General features: G+C 32.8%; 1 protein-coding gene across 2 annotated transcripts in view; it reads right to left on the reverse strand.

Annotated features, from left to right (window-relative positions):
• The window catches only part of LOC124357727 (LHFPL tetraspan subfamily member 2 protein-like), a 27,256-nt gene extending 11,684 nt beyond the window's left edge, over positions 1 to 15,572 (reverse strand). The window contains exons 1-4 of one of the 2 annotated variants that reach the window (XM_046809735.1): positions 15,440 to 15,572; positions 3,783 to 3,909; positions 1,176 to 1,306; positions 158 to 293 (exon numbers count right to left, since the gene is read on the reverse strand). In XM_046809735.1, the coding sequence (XP_046665691.1) occupies positions 158 to 293; positions 1,176 to 1,306; positions 3,783 to 3,909 (394 nt within the window). In that variant the 5' untranslated portion in view covers positions 15,440 to 15,572. Of the gene's footprint in view, positions 1 to 157; positions 294 to 1,175; positions 1,307 to 3,782; positions 3,910 to 15,173; positions 15,324 to 15,439 lie in introns of those variants that run through there. The other variant, XM_046809736.1, reaches the window with a different exon arrangement.
• Between the last annotated feature and the right edge of the window lie 8,916 nt (positions 15,573 to 24,488).

A 24,488-nucleotide genomic window follows, 5' to 3' on the forward strand; every position in this document is an offset into this window, starting at 1 on the left:
CTATTATTACTAATAAACAGACTAATTCATAATTCTTCATACATATTCACCTTAAAATGCATACATAGGATATCTCAGCGACTCAAGTTGATATTGGTAATGAGAAAGAATAAGTCAACCATTGAAATAAGATTGAGATCTGTGAAAGAAAACACACCAGCTGTTGCCTGCACAGTGCCTGTGAGTGTGAAGATGCTCTTGCGGTTGATGCTCTGGACACAACAGCTGACGAGAGCAGCCATAGTCGTCAGCACCATCACAACCAATCCCAGTGCAAACAACACTAATGAAACCTGAAACAACAATAGTATACTGTACTGAATGATTGATTTCAATTTAAAGCTGATGCTCAGGAAGATGAATAAACTGAACTACATCATTCAAGAATTTTATTTTCAAAGACAGCAAAGATGTAACTTAGAGCTTGTTATTTCATTTGGTGGATGGAAGAAAGAGGAAGTAAATACAGGTTTTGACATAAAACAGACTGTAATTTTTACAATTTTGGTGTAACCAAAATATCCATTAAAAAATAATTTAGGTGATCCCACAAATGGTGTCCATTAAGTCTTTCAATACTGGGTGTAAATGAATATATTCTGAAAAATGCAAGACACTATCGGATTGAATTTTGAGTTTAGCTCCAGTTCACCTTCCTTTTGTTGCAGCATCTGGTATCTGACATTGTCTCACACTTGACTCCTGGAATCTGGAGTCAAGTTCGTCTGAAGAGATCCAAAGAAAGTCGACAATGAAGAAGCTCAAAACGAAGCATTTACATCGTTTCAACATCAGAGACACCTATAAATAGGTGAAGTGGTAGTCTCATTGTTTCAACAGGTACACAATTAGGTATACTTCATCACACATCAGGTATGCTTCTGTACTATGAGATTGTGGAGCCAAAAACTTATATTCCTTTTATGGGTTTTCTTGCCTCATTAAAACCTTAAAAAAATATAATTTAGTCATTACAAAACTATTTCCAGTATTTTAACTACTATCTCGTCATCTATTTGCTCAGGATAAAAATATCTTTAAGAAATGGTTGTTGACTTACAATAAGTTTGACAAGAAGCAATATCGTAAACAATAAAAGTGTTAGGTGGATATAATTAACTATTTATCCACTTGGCCCTCTACAAATTTGCATACATATATGTATTGAAGAATACCTTCCAAAACGAAGGGAAGACTGAGCTGTCTGTGGCCAGACCATCCATGGCAAACACTGCACAGTTGTTCTGCCCCTTGATGCGGGTACAACGGTTGAAAATACCCACAGTAGGAACTATGGTACCATTCTCTGCAACACAATGTCAAATTAATCAAAATTGGAAAAAAATATTAGGTCAATGTCTAAGCTACAAGTTAACATTCATGATACACAAAATTTGTTATTTTATTTCATAATGTTTGTATCAATTGCTTCTTTCATAACTTTTTGAGTTTCATACATGTCTTTTTCCAATAATCTTCTGTACAGTTTGACCAATTAATGCACAGTTTTTTTTGTCTAGATTTCACACTATAAAATTCTCTTAGGAAAAGTTTCTTATTGTGGTCATCTTCAAAGAAGATAGCAGCACCTAAGCCTGGGATAGTGAAATTTTCAAAACCGCTAAAACCTGTTTTGAGTAATTTTCAAAACTACTGTGTGTTACTGTGTGAATATGTGTAAACAATTTTTTTAGGTTCTGGGCAGTTATGAATTGAAGGAAATCATAGAAACACGGGTGATTTCTTACAGTATAACTAAATTCAGAACTACATCACAGGTGAATTTATTTATTGAGGAGTCGATATGTTCCAAAACATTGAAAAAAATTAGAGTTTAATATAAAAATTTCAGACCCTCTATTCATTATTTGATCTGTATATTTCTAGATAGTTGGATTTTTATTTAATATTAGTTAAATTAATAATTTTGTTTTTCTTTACAAATAAATTAAATTGTTTTGTTAATAAATATTGTGAATGTTCTAAGGAATTTGTCAGAAATCTGAGGGATGGCTAATATTTTCTATATAGTTTGTTTGTTTGGGAAATAATTGAGAAATAAAATACATTTAGTTCTTAATAGGTTTTAGGAAATATATCATTGTAGTGAAATATTAAAATGATTTCTGTTTGGAAAGTATACTGTACATAGAAAAGAATAAATCAAAAATCTTGTATGGGTTATTAGTAAGTTATTCTCCATGGTGTCTGTGACATGTCAGCAGATAATAGCTGACACTAACCAAACACAGTGATAAGCTTTCAACTCCAGATGGTCCAATGTAAATATGGATTGTAGGCATGGTTAGTAAACAGCAAGGCCACAGATTTACAATACCAGTAATTAACAAGTTGCTTTTATTTGGCATTTTATATTCAGCATCTATAAGATCTTAAAAATAATAAAATTCAAATTAACAAATTACTTCTCTTTACTTCAGATAGGTTATGTCTTACATGTTTTTGCTGAGCTTTTCATAATATGTGACAACTTAAATAATGAATATACATTTGGTTAACATTATCAAAACAGTAAAAAACACTTAAAAAACTTAATCCCTCTGTAGAAAGCAACTGCAAGTAACTGCTATGATATGTCACTTAATGAGTACATAATAGAATAAGCGGATATGCATATTTAACGACAAAATTATATTTTATGAATTAATCTTAAAACTTTATATGAAATATTTTTTAAATATTAATTAATTTTGAGCCTAATAAATGTACTCTTTTTGTTATCAGATACATACTGAAATCTCCTACCTATGATATTGTTGACTTACAAATACTTATAACAAATTATACTTTTACAGTATCCTTAAAAAGATGGTTAGGTTTGAAAATTTGTTAAATTATATCTGTTTCAGATTACATACATTTTTTATTCAATTGGATGGACCAGTTAATCTGTATTTTAACTCAAATTGGTTAATGATAACTGTGTTCAATAACAAATAGTTAAGTATGTAAAATGCATAAAAATAGTGCTATTTAATATATACAGAGTGTCCCATAATTATCGACCCAATTTTTACCAATGTTTAATACAGGCAATACATTTTATTATATAATGTATAGTTCTATCTTGTTTAATCTATTGCCTACCTGGCTGTATGTGCTTTTAGATAATAATTTGTACCTCCCAAATGGTTTGAGGTATCAAGTTGAAACTGTTAATGATCTAATGAGTGTAGTCTTATATAAAAGTCTGAAAATGTCATTCAAAGAAATAAAATGGCAGCCATTTAAAATTTTTAAAGCCTAATAACTTTAAAACAAGTCATTTTATAAAAAAAACAAGAATGATAATGGCTCTTTTTAATACAAACATGTTGGTACTATGTTGAATGTTCTATGATAAGTTTTTATTTTGTATTTTAAGTATTCATTTAAATATATAGATTTTTACTTTAAGATAATTTAATTTTGTACAGGTTAAGCATTTTTTTTCTATTTAAATAATAAGTTAATAATTTACCACAATTGTATAAACTATTGTAAATTTTATGTATACAATATGAGGTTGAGTGGTAGAGAGGGCTTAATAGGCCTAACTCCACCACTTTAATAAAGGCATTTTTCATTTCATTTCATAAGTAGTTAAAGGAATAATTAATATTTTTGAAATAAAGGTTTGGGGGTTTTTTAATAAATATTTATTTAATGTATTTTCTGATAATGAAGATGAAGATCATTGTCTTAAAGCTTTGAATTATTTACAAAATATTTACTTAATATCTTAACTGAAATAAACGGTAGACAAAATTTATGACATTTACCGACTTCAAGAGGGTAGGCTCCCAGAAGCCACTTTGGTGTAAGAACAGCAGAAAATACAGCGAGTGTAGCGAGTATTGTCAGCAAGACCCAGGCCAGACTGAGAGCCGTGATGATCACATGACCCATCTGCAACACAAACCCCTAGATAATATACTCGTATATAAAATACATTGTATATGAAGTATATAATGTTAGTTTTATAGAATAGAACTTGTCAGATACTTAGAAATCACCATCACTAACTAACTTCCTGTTGTCCAGTGGCATAGCTAAGACTATGATTTTTGAAAGCAACTCTAGCTGGCTTATTTCACAGTGTGATAGGGAATACACTGACTACTGGCAGCCCTACCTCAGCAGCTTTACGTGGTATTGGAGAACTGTTTGAAAATTATAGTTGATAATGGGTGGGGAATGCAGAGGCTTTGCCAACAACTCTGCCTCACATTAGAACTTGGTGTATACTGGTTTTGCTGGCAACTATAACTTTCCGGCTTATGTCTTGCTGATATTAATAATTATATTGAAACTTTTTTATATGATAAATTAATATTGTTTGTATAGTACTCAAAACCCACACATCACATATTTCAAGAATATTCAGCTCTTGTATTACATCATGTTCAGATTCCAATTCCATATTTGTTGGGCATAGTTTCTCGCTACTTAATACCAGAACAAAATATTTATTAAAAATGGAAATCAAGTACTATTTTTATTAAATATTGAATAAATAAATTGGTTAGGTAAATATTGAGGTTAGGTTCAGATTTTCTAAACTTAAAAAAAACTTCCTATTATTATACAAATAAAAATTTTCCCACTTAAAATAAATTTTAAAACAAAACTTTTCTAAATTCTTCTGACTATGATTGTAGCTATTGTAAATTTGTTTGTTTCCTGAATAATGTTCAAGAAAATTGCTTAATGTAGTAATTACGCTTTCAGAGATACAAAAGAATTGAGAAGTATAAAACAATTTTGTTAATAAGAAAAACATATTTTTCGTGTTATATTTTAATTCTAATTAATTGTTGTTAGTTAATCTTAATTTATTCTGAACCAAGCTTTTAAAATGTTGTTAAATTTTATAAGTATGGCTATTTTATAAATTATGGCTTTTATAAGTCACAGTAAAATATTAAGTTTTTGATTCTAAAATGAGTATGTATCTATGTATTGGATTCTCCAAATAAAAATGCATATTTAGTCTTTAATAACTTTTGGACCAATATTTTCTTAGGAGTTTAGTTTATAGTATTTTAATTGGTACCTGATTAGAAAAAGAGGTGTATATGTATCTAAATAATAAGGGCACTTTTGAGAAAACTTACCCTTTTCTGAATATTTTTCAAAATTCAATTGTTTGCTGTATGTAAAATTAAAAAAATGGAGATTAATACATTTGTTAACAAAATGTATACTACCAGGTTTATATTTTGCTTTTTGTAATTAAATTTGTATTCTAAAATGAAATGTAATCTTTAACAACCTTTTTGGATAATTTTCATGAATGCATGATCTGTCCTATTTTCGTCATTTCATGAGCTAAATTAAAATTTAATCAAAACCATATTTTAGATCATTTTAAATTTGGATTAAAATTATAATTCTTGAAATAAAACATTAAAAAACAACATGACAATTTAAAAGACAAATATTAAAATATAATAAATTACTATTTACTATGTACTAGGGACTTCTTCTTCATGATAATTTAAATTTGGAGTCCCTAGGAGTGACCGTAGTCATACACACTTCAAATCAGAAAAATCAGACTTTTTCACAAAACACATTTATCCAAGTCAGTTGTACAAATTGGATATTCTCGTATTTACAACAGTACATTTTTCTGAGCAATCATGATACTTTCTCCATTATGTTCAATGGAGAAAATCAAAGTAGTTGATGTGGGTTAGTTAAAAAAAAAGAACATCAATCGTTTTGACTTACTTAATGAATGTACGACTTTGGATAAACGTTTAATTTTAAAATTTCGAGCTGCATTATTAATGGCCCAAGCCAGTGCTGATCTTCCATATAGCATGGCAGTCCATGTAGCAGTCCAAAGTCCAATTAGCATGTTGCCGTTTGTCACAAATTACGAGACTTGCACCCGCCTACTGTTTCATCTGAACACAACTCTTCGTTGATCAACACAAGCGAGCTCCTCTAACTCGGCAGAAGGCAAATTTTATTTTTTTACTTTAACAATCTGTCCAAATAATTTTATCTCGACGCTACTTTTTTTACGAGTTGTAGCATATGTAATGTTCTTGGCTGAGCGTTAGCGAAGACTTTCACTCGACGAGCTGGAAAAATTCATTTCCATCAGTCTTTCCGCACGATTCTCGAGAACGAACTAAGCTATAGAATTGACATTTTTCATGAAGCTTCATTTCTATATAAGAGATTTGGCTGAGCGTTATCAAATATTTTATATTGATTTTATGGGTAACGATGATGGAAACGAGAAATTAATTTGTAAAACTGAGTAAAACATAATTATGACATTTTAACATGAGATATAGTAAAACATGTACCTAGCCAAATAAAATAAACTGTAGACTTGAAATTTGCATTCAACCTCAGTGATGATCTAAAAATACCTTTTACTCATATACTCTTTTATTTAAATTATTTTCGTTGTCTTCTACTCTCATCGTTAATCAGAAATGAGTCAAGTAATAGTATGTGTAACATTTCATAAAGTTTCAGAACATTACAATATCTGCTTTTAATCCCATATTAACGTTAGTTAGAAAATTCACGGAAATGTTATTACCATTAATTTTGATATTTATTTTCCAAATAGTTCATAACCTAAATACAATACTTTACAGTTTTCTGGAAAGTACACATAATGATTAGCCGAGAAATATAATTCCGTCGTTTTATTTTAATTTTAATATTAGTTGGAAAGTTGTCTAATCCTTATCACGGGATTACTTCTGGCACGGTACGTAATCAAATTTAGCTACCGCGTAATTATTATTGAAGCTTTCAATACTTATTTATCATTTGCAGAACATTGCCGTTTAACCTTATTTTTGTATAACACCTAATAAAAGATAATGTTTTCAAATACCCAAGACTTTGCATTTTAATTGATTCTTATTATCACATAAATGCAGTTATGATACAAATAAACCGAGTAGAGTAAGTATTATTTAAGACATGAACAAATGTCAACGGATATATCACAAAATATCGACTCTAATTTTGATTACATTGCCAGCAACACAAATATGGAAAGTAATAACAAGAGAGTGAAAGAATTATAGGAAGAGCGCTGATTGAGAAGAACTCATTGAACAAATTTCAAAGTCACCCAATCTTAAAGCTTGAGCTATGGAGGACCGCCTGACGCAAAACTTTCTCAGCTTAGGGGCTGGTGATCTTGTTACAATTAGAAATATTCACATAGCTGCTTAACATCTTAGGAGAATCTTAGAGATGTTTATCACAACCGAGGACTAAGACTCTGTGCTCTTGCACGCCAGACTTAGTGCGAAATGATCGGGAACGACGAAAAGACAATTGTATTAGGGTTAATGTTGTACTTTCGAGACATATTCAGCCACAATATTAGTTATCATGATACTTATGAATCTTCATAATTTACAAACCAATCAACACAGACACACCACTCATCGTACATGAGTGACAATTTGCACATAGGCTATCGTCTCTGCTGCAGACCATGTCGGGTTACGGCATCCGTCATCAGTGTCGAATAACATCAGTAAGCATCAGGTAAAGCCGCAGTCACAGCATCACAATGATTAATACGACCACTGAGTAAGGTGGCAGCTTGGTATTACGTGCCGACACGTACGGTAATCGGCACGTCATGTACATCGAAATGTCATCTTCCCAGCTCACATTCTGGAAGAAAGCTGAAAGACAGTTGATGGAAACAATGGAAGATAATCCCCCGGGATTACAAGGAAGCACCTAGGTTGTTGATGCGGTCTTTCAACTTAGCCCGACCTCAAACACTCTATGCTCTTTACAACTCTCACTTACTACAAACCTACTAAATATAGTAAGTTAGTTGTCGTCACGAGTAAGGGTATTTCAGACCAGCAACCTGCTGATGGTGAAAACCAGAGAGGGGGGCGCCCAATCCACCGATGTGCACGGTATTAGATTTTCCAAATGTGGTTAGGCATTCGATTGGGAGACCGCCCAATTAGAAGACCGACTCTGCTGTACTAAGTAGGTTGCATTAGCGATGAATGAAAGAGGCGTGATTCTATAATGTGTATGTATGGATGTGTATTGTTTGTATGAATGCCTAGAATTTTATAAAACCCGTATTGACGTTTGCCATACAATGTACATATATTGTCGCTGCAATAAAAAATATTTTGATTTTGATTCTGTTACGTAGAAAGAGAGTATCTGGGCAGCCATCGCCGAACACAATCAAAGACCCAGTTCAACCGATTCCAACTTTCCCACATTACTACACCGAGCAATTGAACAGACGAGAAAGGAGTATCAATTCTAAACTTTGCTTACGTTTCATAAGAATATTCTTTGCTTCGATGATCTCGACTTAGAGGCTTGTCGCTGGCACAATCAGCGGTGAAATTATACTGACATTATTAATAATTTATTATTTATATAATAATTCCACGTCTAAGTAACACCAAATTCCAGAAGCAGAGTTTTAATTTTGCCACTCTACTTGTGTCGAGAGGAACGCTCGGCCTAGCAGGAGGAATTATTTGCTTCGGTCATGGGAAATATTTGCTTCTTATTCAACATTCAAATATATAAAAATAGCCTACGTAGGTTTATTATGTGATTAATGGAGGGAACTAATTTATATAGTGCATTATTAAGCAAAATATGGGAGGCTGTGGTAGCCTATTCTTTTCACTAATTCTAGCTAAACACAAAATATAACAGTCACGTAATTTGAATCTATTAATATGGTATAAACAATCATTCTGAACAGAATAATCAGAATGAACAATCCAATTCTAATCATTCATCTGACTCAGACCCATTACGGTCTTCATTTTGCTGATAGCATTGTGTCCATTTCCATTAAATATATCAATAATATATCGACTCATTTATCAGGGTTGGATTTGGATTGGGTCGGCGTGAACCTGCCATCCGAGACCAAAGCGAAACGTTTCGACTTTGACTACAGTAGGAGCCACGAAAGAATACCTCACAAGTTTGGCAACCTCGCTCAGTCCTCGTTGGCTGCTCCAAGGTCACGCGCCAAAATAGGCTCCTCCTCTCAACTGCCTTTTCTGGCGATACGTACTGTAGACTACCGCTATCAGCGTGTTCAATGTCAATACCAAATACGAAGGTTAACTCTAATCTTCAATTCAAAGTCCATTAACAAACTAGAAAGAGAATTACCTAGTAATGTGCGACGAGCAATTAAAATTTTGAACCTCAGAAAAATATAATTTCACTTTGAATAGAAAGATTAAATCACTACATTTATTTCTAAATGCTAGGAAATAATTATAATTAATAGTTCAAAAGCGCATCGAAATCTAATTACAGTAAAGAAAATTACAGTAAAAATTACAATGACAGATAAAAATGGGTTATAACCATGACGAAAAGAGAACCGAACGCAGTCTTCTCTAGACGAAAATCAATAATATTAATGTGTTTGGTAGTTTTAAAATAAGCATTCTCTTTTTCATAAAATGCATGCTATCACAGTTCAACCGTGAAATCACTGAAGAGAATAATGTAATTCTTTGAGAATAAAACAGTCTCCCGGATAATATTGAGATTTCGTCTTGTCGAATCACAGGTCAATACACGTTATAATAAATGAAAAAAAATATAAATAAATCTAAATGTAGTCCACTGCCGTCTCTCAACGCAAGGTCCGTGTGAGTACAGCGAGCGCGCTTGGGGAATTCATTTCAACACCCGTGCCAGTCTCAAGGTTGCCAGTCGTCTACCACTGGTCCAAAATTTAGAGTGAACATTATTAAATATTGCTAGCATACTCAAGTTTTCAATGTTTTCTTTTGCTTTAGTCCAATATAATGAAGTATTTAGTTCATTAATAAGGCGAATAATTTGACTTTAGAAACTGTGGTAATATGAAATGAAAAAAGTTTCTTCGTGGTAGGTATATACAGTGTCCACGACTGTCTACTATCCTTTTCTGTTATTATTCCCGAACCAAGGAAGTCAGCTGATAAATGAAATACCCTGCAGGACTGTGATTCCTTACCAATTGTAGGGATTTAGATTTCTTTCAATTAAAACATATTAATATAAAAAAAAAATATGGTTGCCTGTAAAGTCGGTTTTACAGGCGAAGATTTTACGTGACAACGTCTTTTTCTCGGTAGAAATATTTATTGATATGAATATATTGCACAATAGGAACAAGGAATTGAATGAAAATAAGAATTGCACAAATTTTAACTATAGAAATATATTTTGTTTACTAAAACATTGTACATAATTTGAAAATTAATTAAAATTTGTTATTGTAAATGGTAAAGTTGAATAAAACATTTACTAAAATTGGAATTTGAAATTCTTGCTAAACACAGTTAAATTCTAACTCCGCGCGTGGTGATTGGTCGGTTTAGTTCGTTTGTTTGGTCGCACTGTTATGACAGGTTAGAGGTTATAATTTGTTATTTTAAATGTTTGACTAGCAATACGCGCTGTTTCTTCTCAATCGACTGAATTACGATTGATTGCAGAGTGATTTAAACTAATAATTTACTTAACATTATCAACATTTGTCAATAGTATGACATAACCTATAAACTCAGTTTCTCAACTTTTGTGTCAATCTAACAATTAATCAATCAATCATAGTTTACGATAATGAAATATCAGTGTACAATTATTTACCTTTATTGTTGTAGTTGTTGTAACACGTCATTACGAATCTAAGCACTCCACATTTTCACGAATAAACATAGTTATCTGCTTTATCCCGTGCGGCGGACCCACAGTTATCTGCTTTATCCCGTGCGGATCCCGTGCGGCGGACCCACTGGACGGGCATCGTAACGTTACCGGGCGTTACACTTTTTCATGAGTGACTCCGAGCCGCAACCTAATTTAAGACGTTGTCACGTCAATATGCGTAAACTTAAAAAATAACATATTTAACAGAAGCTACAATGGATACGGTTTGTAATCCTTTATAGCTCGATAGCTCTTTAGCTCATAAGTTATAGCTCACTAACAGTGCTGTCATGTACAGGCAGTTGATTTTGTTTATTACTCGGGCGTTACACTTTTTCATGAGTGACTCCGAGCCGCAACCTAATTTAAGACGTTGTCACGTCAATATGCGTAAACTTAAAAAATAACATATTTAACAGAAGCTACCATGGATACGGTTTGTAATCCTTTATAGCTCGATAGCTCTTTAGCTCATAAGTTATAGCTTACTAACAGTGCTGTCATGTACAGGCAGTTGATTTTGTTTATTACTCGGTTAAAAAAGGTTATCTCCCTAATTTATCAAACCGATTTGATAAATGATATCGTTGGATTTTTAATTAAACTGTCTAAATAAAACACATATGTAGCTGTAACCTTTTTTATCATATCCCGTTTAAAGTTATTTACGTTGAACAATTTAAATAAGCCGCCATTTTAAAAATAAAGGTGTACAATTTGTTTACCATCGTGCACAAATAACAGCTGTTATTCCATACAGTGATTGTGTCCTTACCTGATAGCTGAGATCTGAAAAATCAGCTGGCGTACAATTTTTTCAGTGCTCTAACCTCAAACGTTGTTATTCGGTTGTAGTAAACGCACAAAACACAGCTGTTTTCTTTATATGTAAACTTGATAGTATTACTATGTTGAGGTATGATGTAATAAATATTAAATAAAACGTGTACGTTTTATTTTTTCCTTATGATAACAAACTCTTTGTGCACCACTCGGAGCGAAAGTAGGCACTGCTCATGATGATATTTGCGACCTCGGCTTCACCTCGTTCGTAAAATACATTTGCTCACCGAAAACAACCAATTTTACTCAAACAGATAAAAACTAATATTCTGTAATTAGGTCACAAAGTTATATACTACTACGTTTTAACTTATTACAACAACCAATTTTCTAAATTTAAAATTGTCAAGTGAAAAAGCAAAATTGTGGTAATTAATTATTGAGGTTCTGAAAGTTTGAATATGATGTTATGGTTGTTTTTGTATATCCAGGAATAATACCTGAAAAGGGTGGTAGAGAGTTCATCTGTAAAATCTTAATTAATAACAGCAAAACTTGTATTTAGTTATGTTAATGCATTAGGCACACACACGCGCATTGTAACACTAAAATGATCACCCACACGTCGCGGCGTCGGCATTCTCCCTACATCCGCTTGTACCAATACATTCTCATTGCGGTCACAAACCGGAAACGGCTATCACGCGATTTTCTGTGGCAAAACGTGCTCACAAATAAATTACCATAAACAACGCTGAGGAATACAAAGTGTAGTTGACAATAAACGAACAAAGGAGGTGACCCACTGGCAATGAGAAACAGACAATAAGAATGTTATTTTACTATGGCTTGTTAGAAAAGCATTTTCTCAGAATTAGACCCTCAACAGTTTATAAGATAATATTCCACTAAGTTGTAGCAAATCAGTAAGTGTTACGTATTTAAAGAGAACTGGAGCTGCAACAAGCGTCGCAGCGAGATCCGTACAACTGCCCCCCCCCCCCCACCCACCACAAAGTTGACTTCCCAAAATAATTTCCGCAAAAAGATGCGACTTAGAACTCACAGCAGAAAAAGACGTAATTCATCGAGTTTCATTTTGTTAGCTCCATAAAACATTATCTATAATCCCCATTAGAAACAGCCGTGACAGTTTTTTAGTTATATTTTATGGACGTAAACTAACTCTGCACTATTTAAACTAACAATCCCACTTTTGAAACAATTACCCGCTAATTTATTACCTGATTACGCAAATAAATTAGCTGCTACGCACAGTTGTGATTTTTGTTGAAATTTCCGAGGGATTTATTTCTTAATAAAAGGGGGGTTCAGTAAATTACACAAAGCAAACACTTTTATGTCTATACCTATATTTACCAACACGCTAGATTTTAGTAAATAAAAAATGCATTGACTATAATGGTAGTCAATTAAAAACAACACTTCTAACAAATCACAGTCTTTTCCTATTTAGTTAACTGACCTAATTTTTAAAATTAAATAGGTAAGAGACAATTGAGTTATTGAGAGTATTTTAATATGGTGAACAGGATATTTTATTTTCATATAATACAGCATACTTTAAAATATACAACACAATTAACACAAACCGGCCTTGCTTGATCACTACGGTTGGTCAGACCACAGGGAAAGCCCAGATGTTCGGGCAAGTATGTTGTGTCAAGGAAGGCATTTTAAAAATTAACGATGAATAATCTATGATTTATACACTGTGGCAAGATGCATGAATTCAATACTCTACATTGAGTAGGAATGAGTGAGATGTCATTATAGAGAAGTACGTCTGAATGAATTGGTTTGCTGAGTTGTCCAGAGTTTTTTATTAGAAGGCACTTGGCTACTTCATACAAGGCTAACAGTACTATGGAGAGAATCCAGATGTCTGGCAATGCTGTTTTGCTCTGGACTTCTTCAATGATAATATTCGTCTACAGGTCCAAATTGCTTTGATCTTTGATTCAATGATAGTAATTTGTGCTAATATGGACGTCGCTGTTGACTTAAACATTGTTATTATATGAACATTTCTCTTTTGATTTTTCCTGAGTTTTGTTTCAAATAAACCACGTACCGGTACAGAATATTTTCTATTTCTGTCATTTTAAAGTTGGTTCATAAAAATCAAGTCATAACGAATTAATTGCAACTCTAAAGAAATGATTTAGAATGGTACCTATCTGTGCGTCACCGAACAGAACGAGCTTCAACGAACAAAGGTACTGATACACAATGGCCATTCGGATTCAATCAATATCCATCTAGTCTATTATAATACGAAGTATTTATCTAATATATTCTAGTCGTTATTGCATGTGATCTGATTGATGGTGTGTTAATTATATTGTCTATGTCCGTTGGAATAAAATAAAACAAACACTGAAAGATAAGAACATTTCTTAACTATTTACTCCATCTACTTATAGATAACTTAGTAAAACGCGAGTTTGCACACAGTAGTTGAGCATTGACAATAATCTCTCGCGATATTTCCAACCTTGAGACGTAATTAACAATAACTACGAGGTGTAGCTAACGATAACAACGAGATGACGACTATGTAAAGGATAACGACGAGATATAGTTAACTATAACAACGGGATTTTCACGTCATTGAAGAAAAGTTGACGATACCAACGAGATGATGATAACGGTATCAATGACATGTAAAGATAACAGCGGGATATAGTTAACTATAAAAACGAGATTTTCACGTCAATGAAAATCTCACGATAATAACGACATGATGATAACAGTATCAACAATATGTGAGGATAACAACGGATATAGTTAACTAACGAGAAAATAATTCACTACATCAATGAAGCGTAGTTAACGATAACAACGAGATGTAGTTAACTACAATCAATGAAGTGTTGTTAATGATAACCACGAGATGTAGTTAACTAGAATCAATGAAGGGTAGTTAACGATAACAGCGAGATGTAGTTAACTACCATCAATGAAGTGTTGTTAATGATAACCACGAAGTATAACGCAGCGTTTGAAAGTCGATTCTGTAAAAAGTCAGGCAGTTAAGTTAATTTCAAAATTTGGACTTTGATCACTCGAACCAGCTGCGTGCGGAAACACAGAGCATGAATTGCCTACTCAAGATTAGTATAACCAGATGTCGTTTAGCTATATTTATCTCATCTACGAGTCGTTTTGTTATGTACAATTCGACATTATACTCTCTATTCTAATAAACAAAACTACTTTTCCTTGATCCGTAACCGGTTTAACATAGAAAAATAGTACTTTCATATTGAAGTCTATGAAACAGTGAATAACATTAATGTCCATTGTGTTTTCCCGATCACTGTCTATAGTATTATACATATAACTATACAACCACTGTATGAATAATACAACCGTATAATTGGAGAGGTATCCTTGGCTAAAAAGCTCAGTTAGAAGCATGATCAATTTATATAATATTGAAACCGAACTTCCCTCACGATCTCCTCTTAATTATTTACGTCTTGATTTACATCCCATCTTCCATTTCTCCCAGCAGTAATAATTTATCATAAAAGCACTGAAAGAACATAAAACCAGAGCGCGCTTCATTCTTAATTTATTGCTAATTTTCAAGCTAACAGACTTATACAAATTAATATTTTCAAATTTTAAAGAAGACTTCTTAAACTTACTTCAGTCGAGTATGTAAAAGCTGTCCCAAGTGTGGACCAGTATATTGTTGCACTATTTGTTTTGGAGATACCCTACAACTGCAAACACAGTGCGGAATTTTAAAAACTTACGAAATTAAAGTAACAAGTTGCCAATACAGGCCATATGTGAGGCCACGCTCGCTTGCATATGGAGACGCGCATCATCTCCAATTATTACCACACTTTTATCGTTTATCTGGGACATAAACGAGATTATCTACCTCATATAAGGACTGCAGTGTTACCTTGAAATGGTTATCCAAAAATATCCGCAGTGGGCGGACCGCTCGGCGACTCAAAGGCACTGTACCGGCTCGGCGCGGACCCACGGACACTCACAGTCTGTCTGTCTGTCTGCCTGGAATTATAATGAATGTAATCCACAGCTGGGTCCAATTTCCCGTCGTGCGCGCGCATCTTCCCCTTCCCCAGCCTCCACTTCCCTACAGGAACGGAATAAAGAGTTAAACAATGCAATGACATATTGTTGTATCTGTCACTGCTTTGACCGGGGCATCTTTATGACTAATTCACGTTATTTGGACAATTATATACGTTATCGGCTTTGGACGAAATATACACTTGCATTGGACATCGCTACGTTCGTAAACATATTGTTAGATAAAATTCCAAGTCAAATTTGGAAGCAGAATTTTAATAAAAAATACCTCTAATTTAAAAAAAACTGCCACATTAATTAGAATTCGAAATTCCACTTCTCTTCCCAAATATTCTTTGGGCACTCAAATATAACTAAACTATTCGGGCCGTTAAGAGGCTTCTAAGAAAACCATTAGAATTCTTATCATCCTGTGTGTGGCCTACATACTTAAAGATGGCCACGCCCTGTCTGTCTGGCGGTCGCGGCAAAGTCGAGGTGACCACTGGGGAAATTTAACTCTTCACGACTAAAGTGATTTATTTTCTGTGTAATAGCTCATCTTTCCAACAGTTTTTAATAATATCTTTCAAGGAATTAATATGAATTGACAGTTATAATGCATGTATAAAGACGTTGAAAAGATTTGGACACGGTTTAGCATTTTTATATCGTTCAAATGATAGATATGACCTTTGTATTGAAAAATAGGACGGGGTCTGTTTGGTGCTATCGTGAGAAATAGACGGAAAATGTTGAAGGGAATGTCTGGACACAAAATTAAGGTATTTCACAACTTTTTATTGTTTTTTACACGTTTTTTAGAACATTACACATTTGTTTTTAAATTTGATAGTTCTAAGTATATGCATTTTAGTTCTCGTCGTGTTCTTTCCTGTGTGTTGTTTCTCATAAAGAGGTAAAACAAGCTTTATATTTTTTGATGTGGTTACGACAATGAATCGTCTTAAATTATATTTATATACTTCGGAGTATTACATTATTAAAACTTTCATAGAGTGTGTGTGACCTATTTAAAAGCCACCTGTCTGGTATTACAGGTAATGTGATATAATCTTTTGAAAAGAAACATTTTGAAAAATATTTGCGGGTAATTTTGAAAATATAAGCTAAGGTGCTCTTTTAATATTTAATTATACAATTTTTAGTAGATTACAAGTTTCAGAACCTCTGAGACTTTGTGGTAATTCAAAATAGCGAATAAACCGTTTCTGCACTGAAAGACATGAACCCTAAAAGTGACAAAGCCCAGGTACTGACATGCTCTAATACATTAAATTTCGATTAAGTGATATTAATAAATATATAAATTAGAGAAATAATTAAACTAGATTAAAAAGAAAAAAATTAAATATGAAATGAGATGAAATATTTCTTTATTTGAGGCAAAATTAGGGCCCTATGGCCCTTCCTTACATTTAATCTCACATAGAAGCTAGAACAAATATTCTTATTTTTTAAATAATAATAAAACTAAATATTTTGCTGTAAACATGTTCAATATGAATAACAAAAAGTATAACTTTATTGAGGAATATAAACTAACAAAAATGTAAAATGATTAAAAAGGTATGAACACATATTTATAAACACATACTCACACAATATAATAACATTTACTTGTGTATAACGAATATTAGAAACACACACTCTACTCATGCCAGTGCAACCGCAGCGAAAGAGACCTATGCCGACCAGCCGACCCCACCCCAACCATAGTGCTCCCTCAGCGACGCGACGCCACGAACCGAGGACGACTCTCTAAGGATGTTATGTTACGAGGAAGGGAATTCCACAGATGGCATGCCGTTACTACAAAAGACTTGTCATATACAGCAGTTTTGTGCAACGGCATTCGGAGCACAGACGAACCAGAGCGAGTTCTATCCACACCACTTTGAGAGACTAATTGGAAATCGTTTAAGAAATAATTTGGAAAGCCAGAATTTAAAATTAAATGGACCAATGTTAAGATTTGTATTGATCTGAGATCATTGAACTTCAAGATCTTTGAATTAATGTAATGGTGGTATATGCTCATCTCTCCTGAGATCAAATGCATATCTCATACAATAATTTTGGGATCTCTGAATTTTTTCACCTAAAGCCACAGTCATATCAATATGAACCATATAGAAAGGTTTTACTATTTTTTTTAAGTGGCAAATTAAAATGCTCATACAGTTTTATACATGAAGCGTATCTAAAATCGAACACAAAAATAATTTCGTGTAACGAAAGATAAAAAATTACTTGTTACAAATGACATGGTCCTCTAAAAATATGTTTACACGCTTTTAAGAGCAAGAGAGACTCTGATAAAAAAGTCTTTTAAGAGAACTCTATCATGATTCATTTTAAACAATAAAATACCAGTTTTGAAACTGAAAATTGTGTGTAATTTCATACATGGGGTTAACTTGACCTACCGCACAATACTTGTCTAGCGATAATACATGTAGTTAACGCCTTCACTGCGGCTCTTTATTGAGTGTGCTTGTCTCGAGAATAATTCGCACGGCGACGCTGCCTAAGCACCCCATGGAATAAGCACACCCTGCCCTCTGACGTCACTCCTGGGGATGCTTAATCATTGGATGGATACGGTTAAGCACCCCTCAGTTTCAATATTTCCTAGTTAATTCATACATTTAAGAATGAAATAGGCTACATTATTGTTCCAATAGAGAAACCAAAGTATTTAACACCAAAGTTACAAAAAAGGATAACCGGGTTCCGGATGTTTTCGATCATTAATGTTACAAAAATAAAACACTGCGTTTTGAAAATTGGAGCATTCTTCAGTAATAAACTTTATAATAACATAAATTCATTGTTCCGTCCACATACTAAGATGAAAAGATTAATTTTTTAGTGAACTTTAAACAAACTGTTTATTCTATTTATAGAATTATATACATTTAAATATATATTTATTATTTTTGTAAGCTAAATAGGTTAAATTTTTAATTTTTAATTGCCCAAAACCATGATATCTCGTTATTTTGCATTCCGTTTCAATTGTTTAAATAAAGTATGATTAATTTATTTGTTATGAGGGTATTTAATATGTTAATTCTTATCTGTAAATATAGTATAAGTAATAAAACGTGTTAAATTGTGGCACGATTATGTTTAACTGCATATTTGTTTTCAATAACGGAAAGCATAAAACATAAAAAAATGTAATCATTGGGATGATATGAAATAAATCCTTCAGATAGCTTGCAAACAACTTTAAAACTGCATAATTATTTACATATCCAAAGAAACATGTGGGATATAAACTATTTTTGACAAGCTAAGTCTAAAATTGACGTCAAATTGGCGTGACGAGCGAGAGGGTACTATGTCCAGGCGCACCCTTCACACTATGCCCTGCCGCAGTCAACACAGAAATACATCTGTGCTCTTTGTTGAGTTGAAAACGGATGCGCCAAAAATATTGTTTTTTTTTCAAAATACTCTTATTGCTATAAAACGTGCAATCGCATTTTTAAAAAACCGCCAAAATGGCACAAGGAGGAAGATGGCGTTATTGACATTCTTAGGCCTTATTATACTAACTACTCATTTATTTTTTTATTTTTTGACAAATGTCAAGTAAAGACTTATTTGGACATTTTAGTCCAACCTTTTCAGGAAGGACTAGATATCGTTTTTTTCAAATAATATTTTTGTCTAATCAAAATATATAAAATGATATGTAATATAGGATATGTGTTACTTTGGTGTATGGGTATTACTTATGCTTTTATTTAAGACTGGCAACAGAATCCTCACGAAATGTACCTGTAAAAGGTGATGAAGAGTCACTTATGACACATAGTTATTGGTAGAATATTGATGTATAGTTAGATGTTTTAGCAAGCGGTTAAAAACAACCAAACCGCCATATTGATTTGAGTATCCATTCATGTGATAAGTCACAACTGATACTACTATTTTAATTGTTTTCTCTCCCACTTTGGATGAATGAGAAAATAAAGAACATTTTAGTTTATAATAAAACCATTCCAACCTTTAAATTGATATTTATTATCAAACACGTTACGAATACAGAAGAGTAGTTTTACTGTTCACTTTAAGAAAAGGGATAATAAGGCATAGATAGAACTATATCTAATTATCAATGACCGCGACATTTTTCCAACCGTGCCTAGTTTCATCACTTGTTCATTGATTTCATAAGCTTATAAAGTAATATTCATTCGTAAGGCTGAATTAAATTTAAAGTCATTAAAAGATAATTTTAGGAACAAAAATCAGAATGGCTTTTAAGGATTACTAACTCTTGCATTCATCGAGTCATACTCTGTTGGAAAAAGTAAATGTTATTGTCAATTAAAGTCAATACAACATTAAAATCGTGGTAAATGTCACTTAAGATTCACGTAGTCATTTATGGAATAAGTGAAATATAAGTTGTTTTTCATTACAGAAGTCTGACTTAAAAATATTATTCTTCGAAATGAAAAAGGAAGCTCAGGTATATCAATGTAATACACAGTTGTTGTATCCAACACCAAACCATAAACACAACAAACGGTGATGAAACATTGAGCCAACTGAAGTTAAATCACCTTTTACTTCATAAGAACGTATTGAACTTAAAGCATTTTTACACCCTTAATTTTGGCACATAGAGCTTTGGTAGTTAGTTGCCTTTAAATAAATGGGCTTCACAATACTTTTTAATTTTTCTTCGAAAGTTTAATTGTGAATATTTAAACGATGAAGTGCAATAGTGTTAGTGTTTTATTCTGAATAATCAATAAAAACTTCAAAAAATTTAAGTGTTTTCTTGCGAATTAAAATTTCCTTTAAAACGAGGCATATGTCATAAAAATAAGGCCTTAAAAGTGAATGAGGGTTAAATTCTCTTAAAAATGGAAACACAATCAAAATGGTTGTTAGTATAGCCAGATCTTAATGAATTGTACACAACGTCTAACCGTGACACTTTAGTTTTAGATTTAGGTACTTGCCCAAACTTTAGGAGGATTTTCTTCCACAGACGGAAGTTTAAGAGGTTGAAATTCGCGACCAAGCCTGGAGGAAAGGTTGCCATCGCCCAAGTTATGAGCCTCGCCTCTGTCGAACTCAGAACACAGATCACAGACTTTTCGCCACTTAGTCACATTTTCCCCGTACACCTGAGTTAACTGTCGATGAATTTCCGACGGCTGCTTATTTTTGGCCCATAAAAACCGAGTAATGTGCCGCAATTCGTCTTGGGATGACAGATCTAAGCGTGCAGGTGACGATGACATATCGTTCGCGCTCAAACTGCCTCGTATTGAGTAATTCTCGCTTTCAATCATTATCAGCTGATAGTTGACTAATCAGTGTTACCACTTTAAACCCGAATTACTCTGTGATTATCGACTATTTATATAAAATTATAATTTTACAGCTACAAACTAATTTAAACCTATTTAGATTTTCAAACGTGTCATAAATGAAATAACTATAAAACGTATTCTTCAATGTATCATTAAATGCAGCTCCTTACATGTCAGGGTTAATTAATAAGTGTATAATTTTGTAGGCCTTTCAGCTGTTTTTTTAATGAATATAAAAATTAAAAACTACTTATCATGTTGCATATTCTGTGATAGTAATTCAACTCAGGAAGTTATTTCGAGAAGATATACTTAAATGTTGATTTTTATCGGAATCTAAGGAAAACGGGATACCTAAACAAAATCAGAATATACCTTTTATACTCATCCTTTATTTAACATTAAACTCTAATTTAAAGGTTTGTCACATATAAAATAACTATGAATTTTAAACGAATATACTATATGTACATATGGTAATATACCTATAGTATTTACCTATAGTATTTACTATAGTATACATGTGATAAATATATTTTATTCGTCAGAATTGAAGAATGATGTTTATATTGTATGTACAATTTTAAACAGTGGTTTACCTAACAGTAGATACGAGGAGTTTAAAAAAGATTACTTATAGGATCTCCTCTCTTGATTATGTAGCTGAAATATTAATGAGTACTTTGTTCTATTTATTAAACAACATGCGCGTGGAATTCTTGTAGTAATATCTACTAATTCCTTGGTTCCTCATGGCCAGAACTGTTAGTTTGATTTATATGAATAATTGTTTATGATTATTTAATTATTGGATTTCATTTAATAACTGTTTTAATAAGTTCGAGCCATTTTATTTTAGTGTCTGCTTCTTATGGGGCCTGAGATTATGTATGGCATCATTTATTATTCCTAAAACGACATCTTGTGGTAAAGTATTAAACTACCGCGGGAAAGAATGCGCATGACAAATTTAATAGTGATTCAAATTTTTTGTCGAGCAGATTTATTTAGACGAGATGATATGTGTCGGCAGAGGGTTTTGGTAGCTAATCCGCATCAGCATTCCCTGGAGCCTGAATCACCCGTGATTCATGACGGCTTGATTTGCCGTCACGGCGAGTAAAAAACGGACCCTTCTACGATGGGGTGGGGCGGGAGGGGGGCGGCCTCCAGCAGCTGGCAGCTGGATGAGCAAGCACTTGATCAACTACCAGCAACTTGCGTAGGCTCTGTCAGCCGTTTATCTGGGTGGCAGTGACTGATAACTTGTCTGGTGTTACCGTCTACATCCTGATAAATGCTGGAAACAGGTTCGCCTCAACTGTGTTTTAACTTACGGGTTTACCTGGAATTGTGATAACTCACTACGCCCTTATGAAACGTAAATAAACAATTAGCCTTCTACAAGAGGTCTTTCAAGATTATAAACAAGCTTTTCGTATCTATCCTTCTATCATTGATTTTATTGCTATTTAAATCTATAGTGCATACTCTATTTTATGATTCTAAATCTGCGACACACACCGTATTCAATTCATACATATTTGTTCATATTTGAATTAGAATGATACGAGTATCTCTATTAAAAGATTGCATGATGTATCCTATTACTTCATTCTTCAATAACTGATCTTTCTCTACATAACTCTCGGCGGAAGAGGGTTATGTACGGAGAATATGAGACTATGGGTGCCTCTCTGGCGTCTCCATAACAAAGTAATGGCCTTGTCTAAGAAATAGTAATGGAGGATTTTGTTAGGAGAAGAAGAGAGAATATATTCAGGTGTATTTTACCTCTAATTGTAATTGTATTCAACAAACATGGACAGACGACACACTTTTGTTTAAATAAAATAAATTACACGATAGTTCGAAGACTTAATTGTGCATAGCTCTATCTAACACGGGCTGTACATTAACTTACCTAGATTTACACACTGCTAGGAAAGCGAGTGTAAACTATAGGTAAAAACGACACAAAAAGAAGAAAATGGGCATCATAGAACAAGCCCTTCTAACAATAATATTAGGCCACATCTAATTCACCTGACTCCAACACCTGAATTCGTGAATAGACTAATAGGGTACCGGTACTCGTTATTTTCCAAAACAGATGTAATACCTCAGCCTTAATAATGATAAACCCATTGTATGCAGTACTACATATACCTCTACATCTTGTACAAAAACTTCAGTACTAAATAAAACTGGATGCAGCTGGTAAGATTACGTGTGACACAGGAGCAGTTATTCAATACTGACAAGATTAAGATTGACACGCTGCGCTGTCTGTTACACTTTCACTGCAACTCTGTACTGAGTTATGATTACTGAAACTCATTGGATTTCTGTGCACCAGATCGTCTGTCGTTTGAAACGACCGAGTTTTACCACATAAAACTAATGTTAAACAGCAAACATTTCAACGACCTTTTCTTAGGAGACGACTCGTTAAAAATATTATTCATATGTTTCTAAATACTTTTTGTACTTTTTTTGTAAAGCGTATACGTCCAAGTAGGCTATTTAAACTTTAAATGAAGTAAAAATATTTGAGGGTTTTCTAAATAACAAATAAAAAAATATAAAAAACAGACAAGTGTTTAAATGCGTATTTATCATAGATATGATTTTAAATATTACAATATTTTTATCACAATCGCAACTATGTTTCCGATAAGGATATATTCAAATAAAAATTGTAACAGTTTTTCTAAGGATAGCCTACTTTGAAATCAGATTTTGAAACTCTTACGCTATATCGTTCTCCTTCTTACATGTACATTAACAAAAATGTTAAAAATAGCTAACAGATACAGTAATAAATTAAGAATATAATTTCTTATAATAAAAATAGTCAGTTTATAACTATACACCAATTATTAAAGCTGTTATTGTTTCTTTGAATTCTACTTTGACACATTGACTAATATGTATTCTATAATGTAAAGTACCGTAATACGTGTTCTAATTTTGTTTCGAGTGTGTGATTTCCCCCAACTTGAGGACAATTTCGTAACCCACCTATAAACTCACCAATTGGAGTCAATCGAATAGTCCCTCTATTTTAATTTTTACATTTTTAATTTATTATTCATATTTTTCAGTTTAAAAGAAACAAACTCGTAATGTTATTGTTAATGTATTTTTAACTGTACATTTCTATCAAATATTAGGTATTAGATCTAAGAGCCCATGTTATTGTCTAACTTTTACTATAAATTTAAAGACTTATATAAAATCCATTTTATTTCACTTTTGACAACAGCAGGTTTCTCTGCTCCGTGGTACACATTTTCTTAATCAGGAAACCAATTCAAATCAATTTTGGAACAAACCATACTAAGAACAAAGTAAATGAAAATGGCCGTAAATATACACGTTTTATGTATTTTCTTGATTCAAGGCAAACTCAACTTTTGCGTAAGAAATAGAATTCGTTCGAACCAGCAGTGGTCATACACGTGCAACACCTACTAAATTTGCGTGCAAAGGAGCGGGTAAACTGCTAGCAGTGCAGATATAAGAGTCAATGTAGTCTAACTTTTA

This window comes from Homalodisca vitripennis, chromosome 3 (assembly GCF_021130785.1).
Source record: "Homalodisca vitripennis isolate AUS2020 chromosome 3, UT_GWSS_2.1, whole genome shotgun sequence".
NCBI classification, from domain to species: Eukaryota; Metazoa; Arthropoda; class Insecta; order Hemiptera; family Cicadellidae; genus Homalodisca; species Homalodisca vitripennis.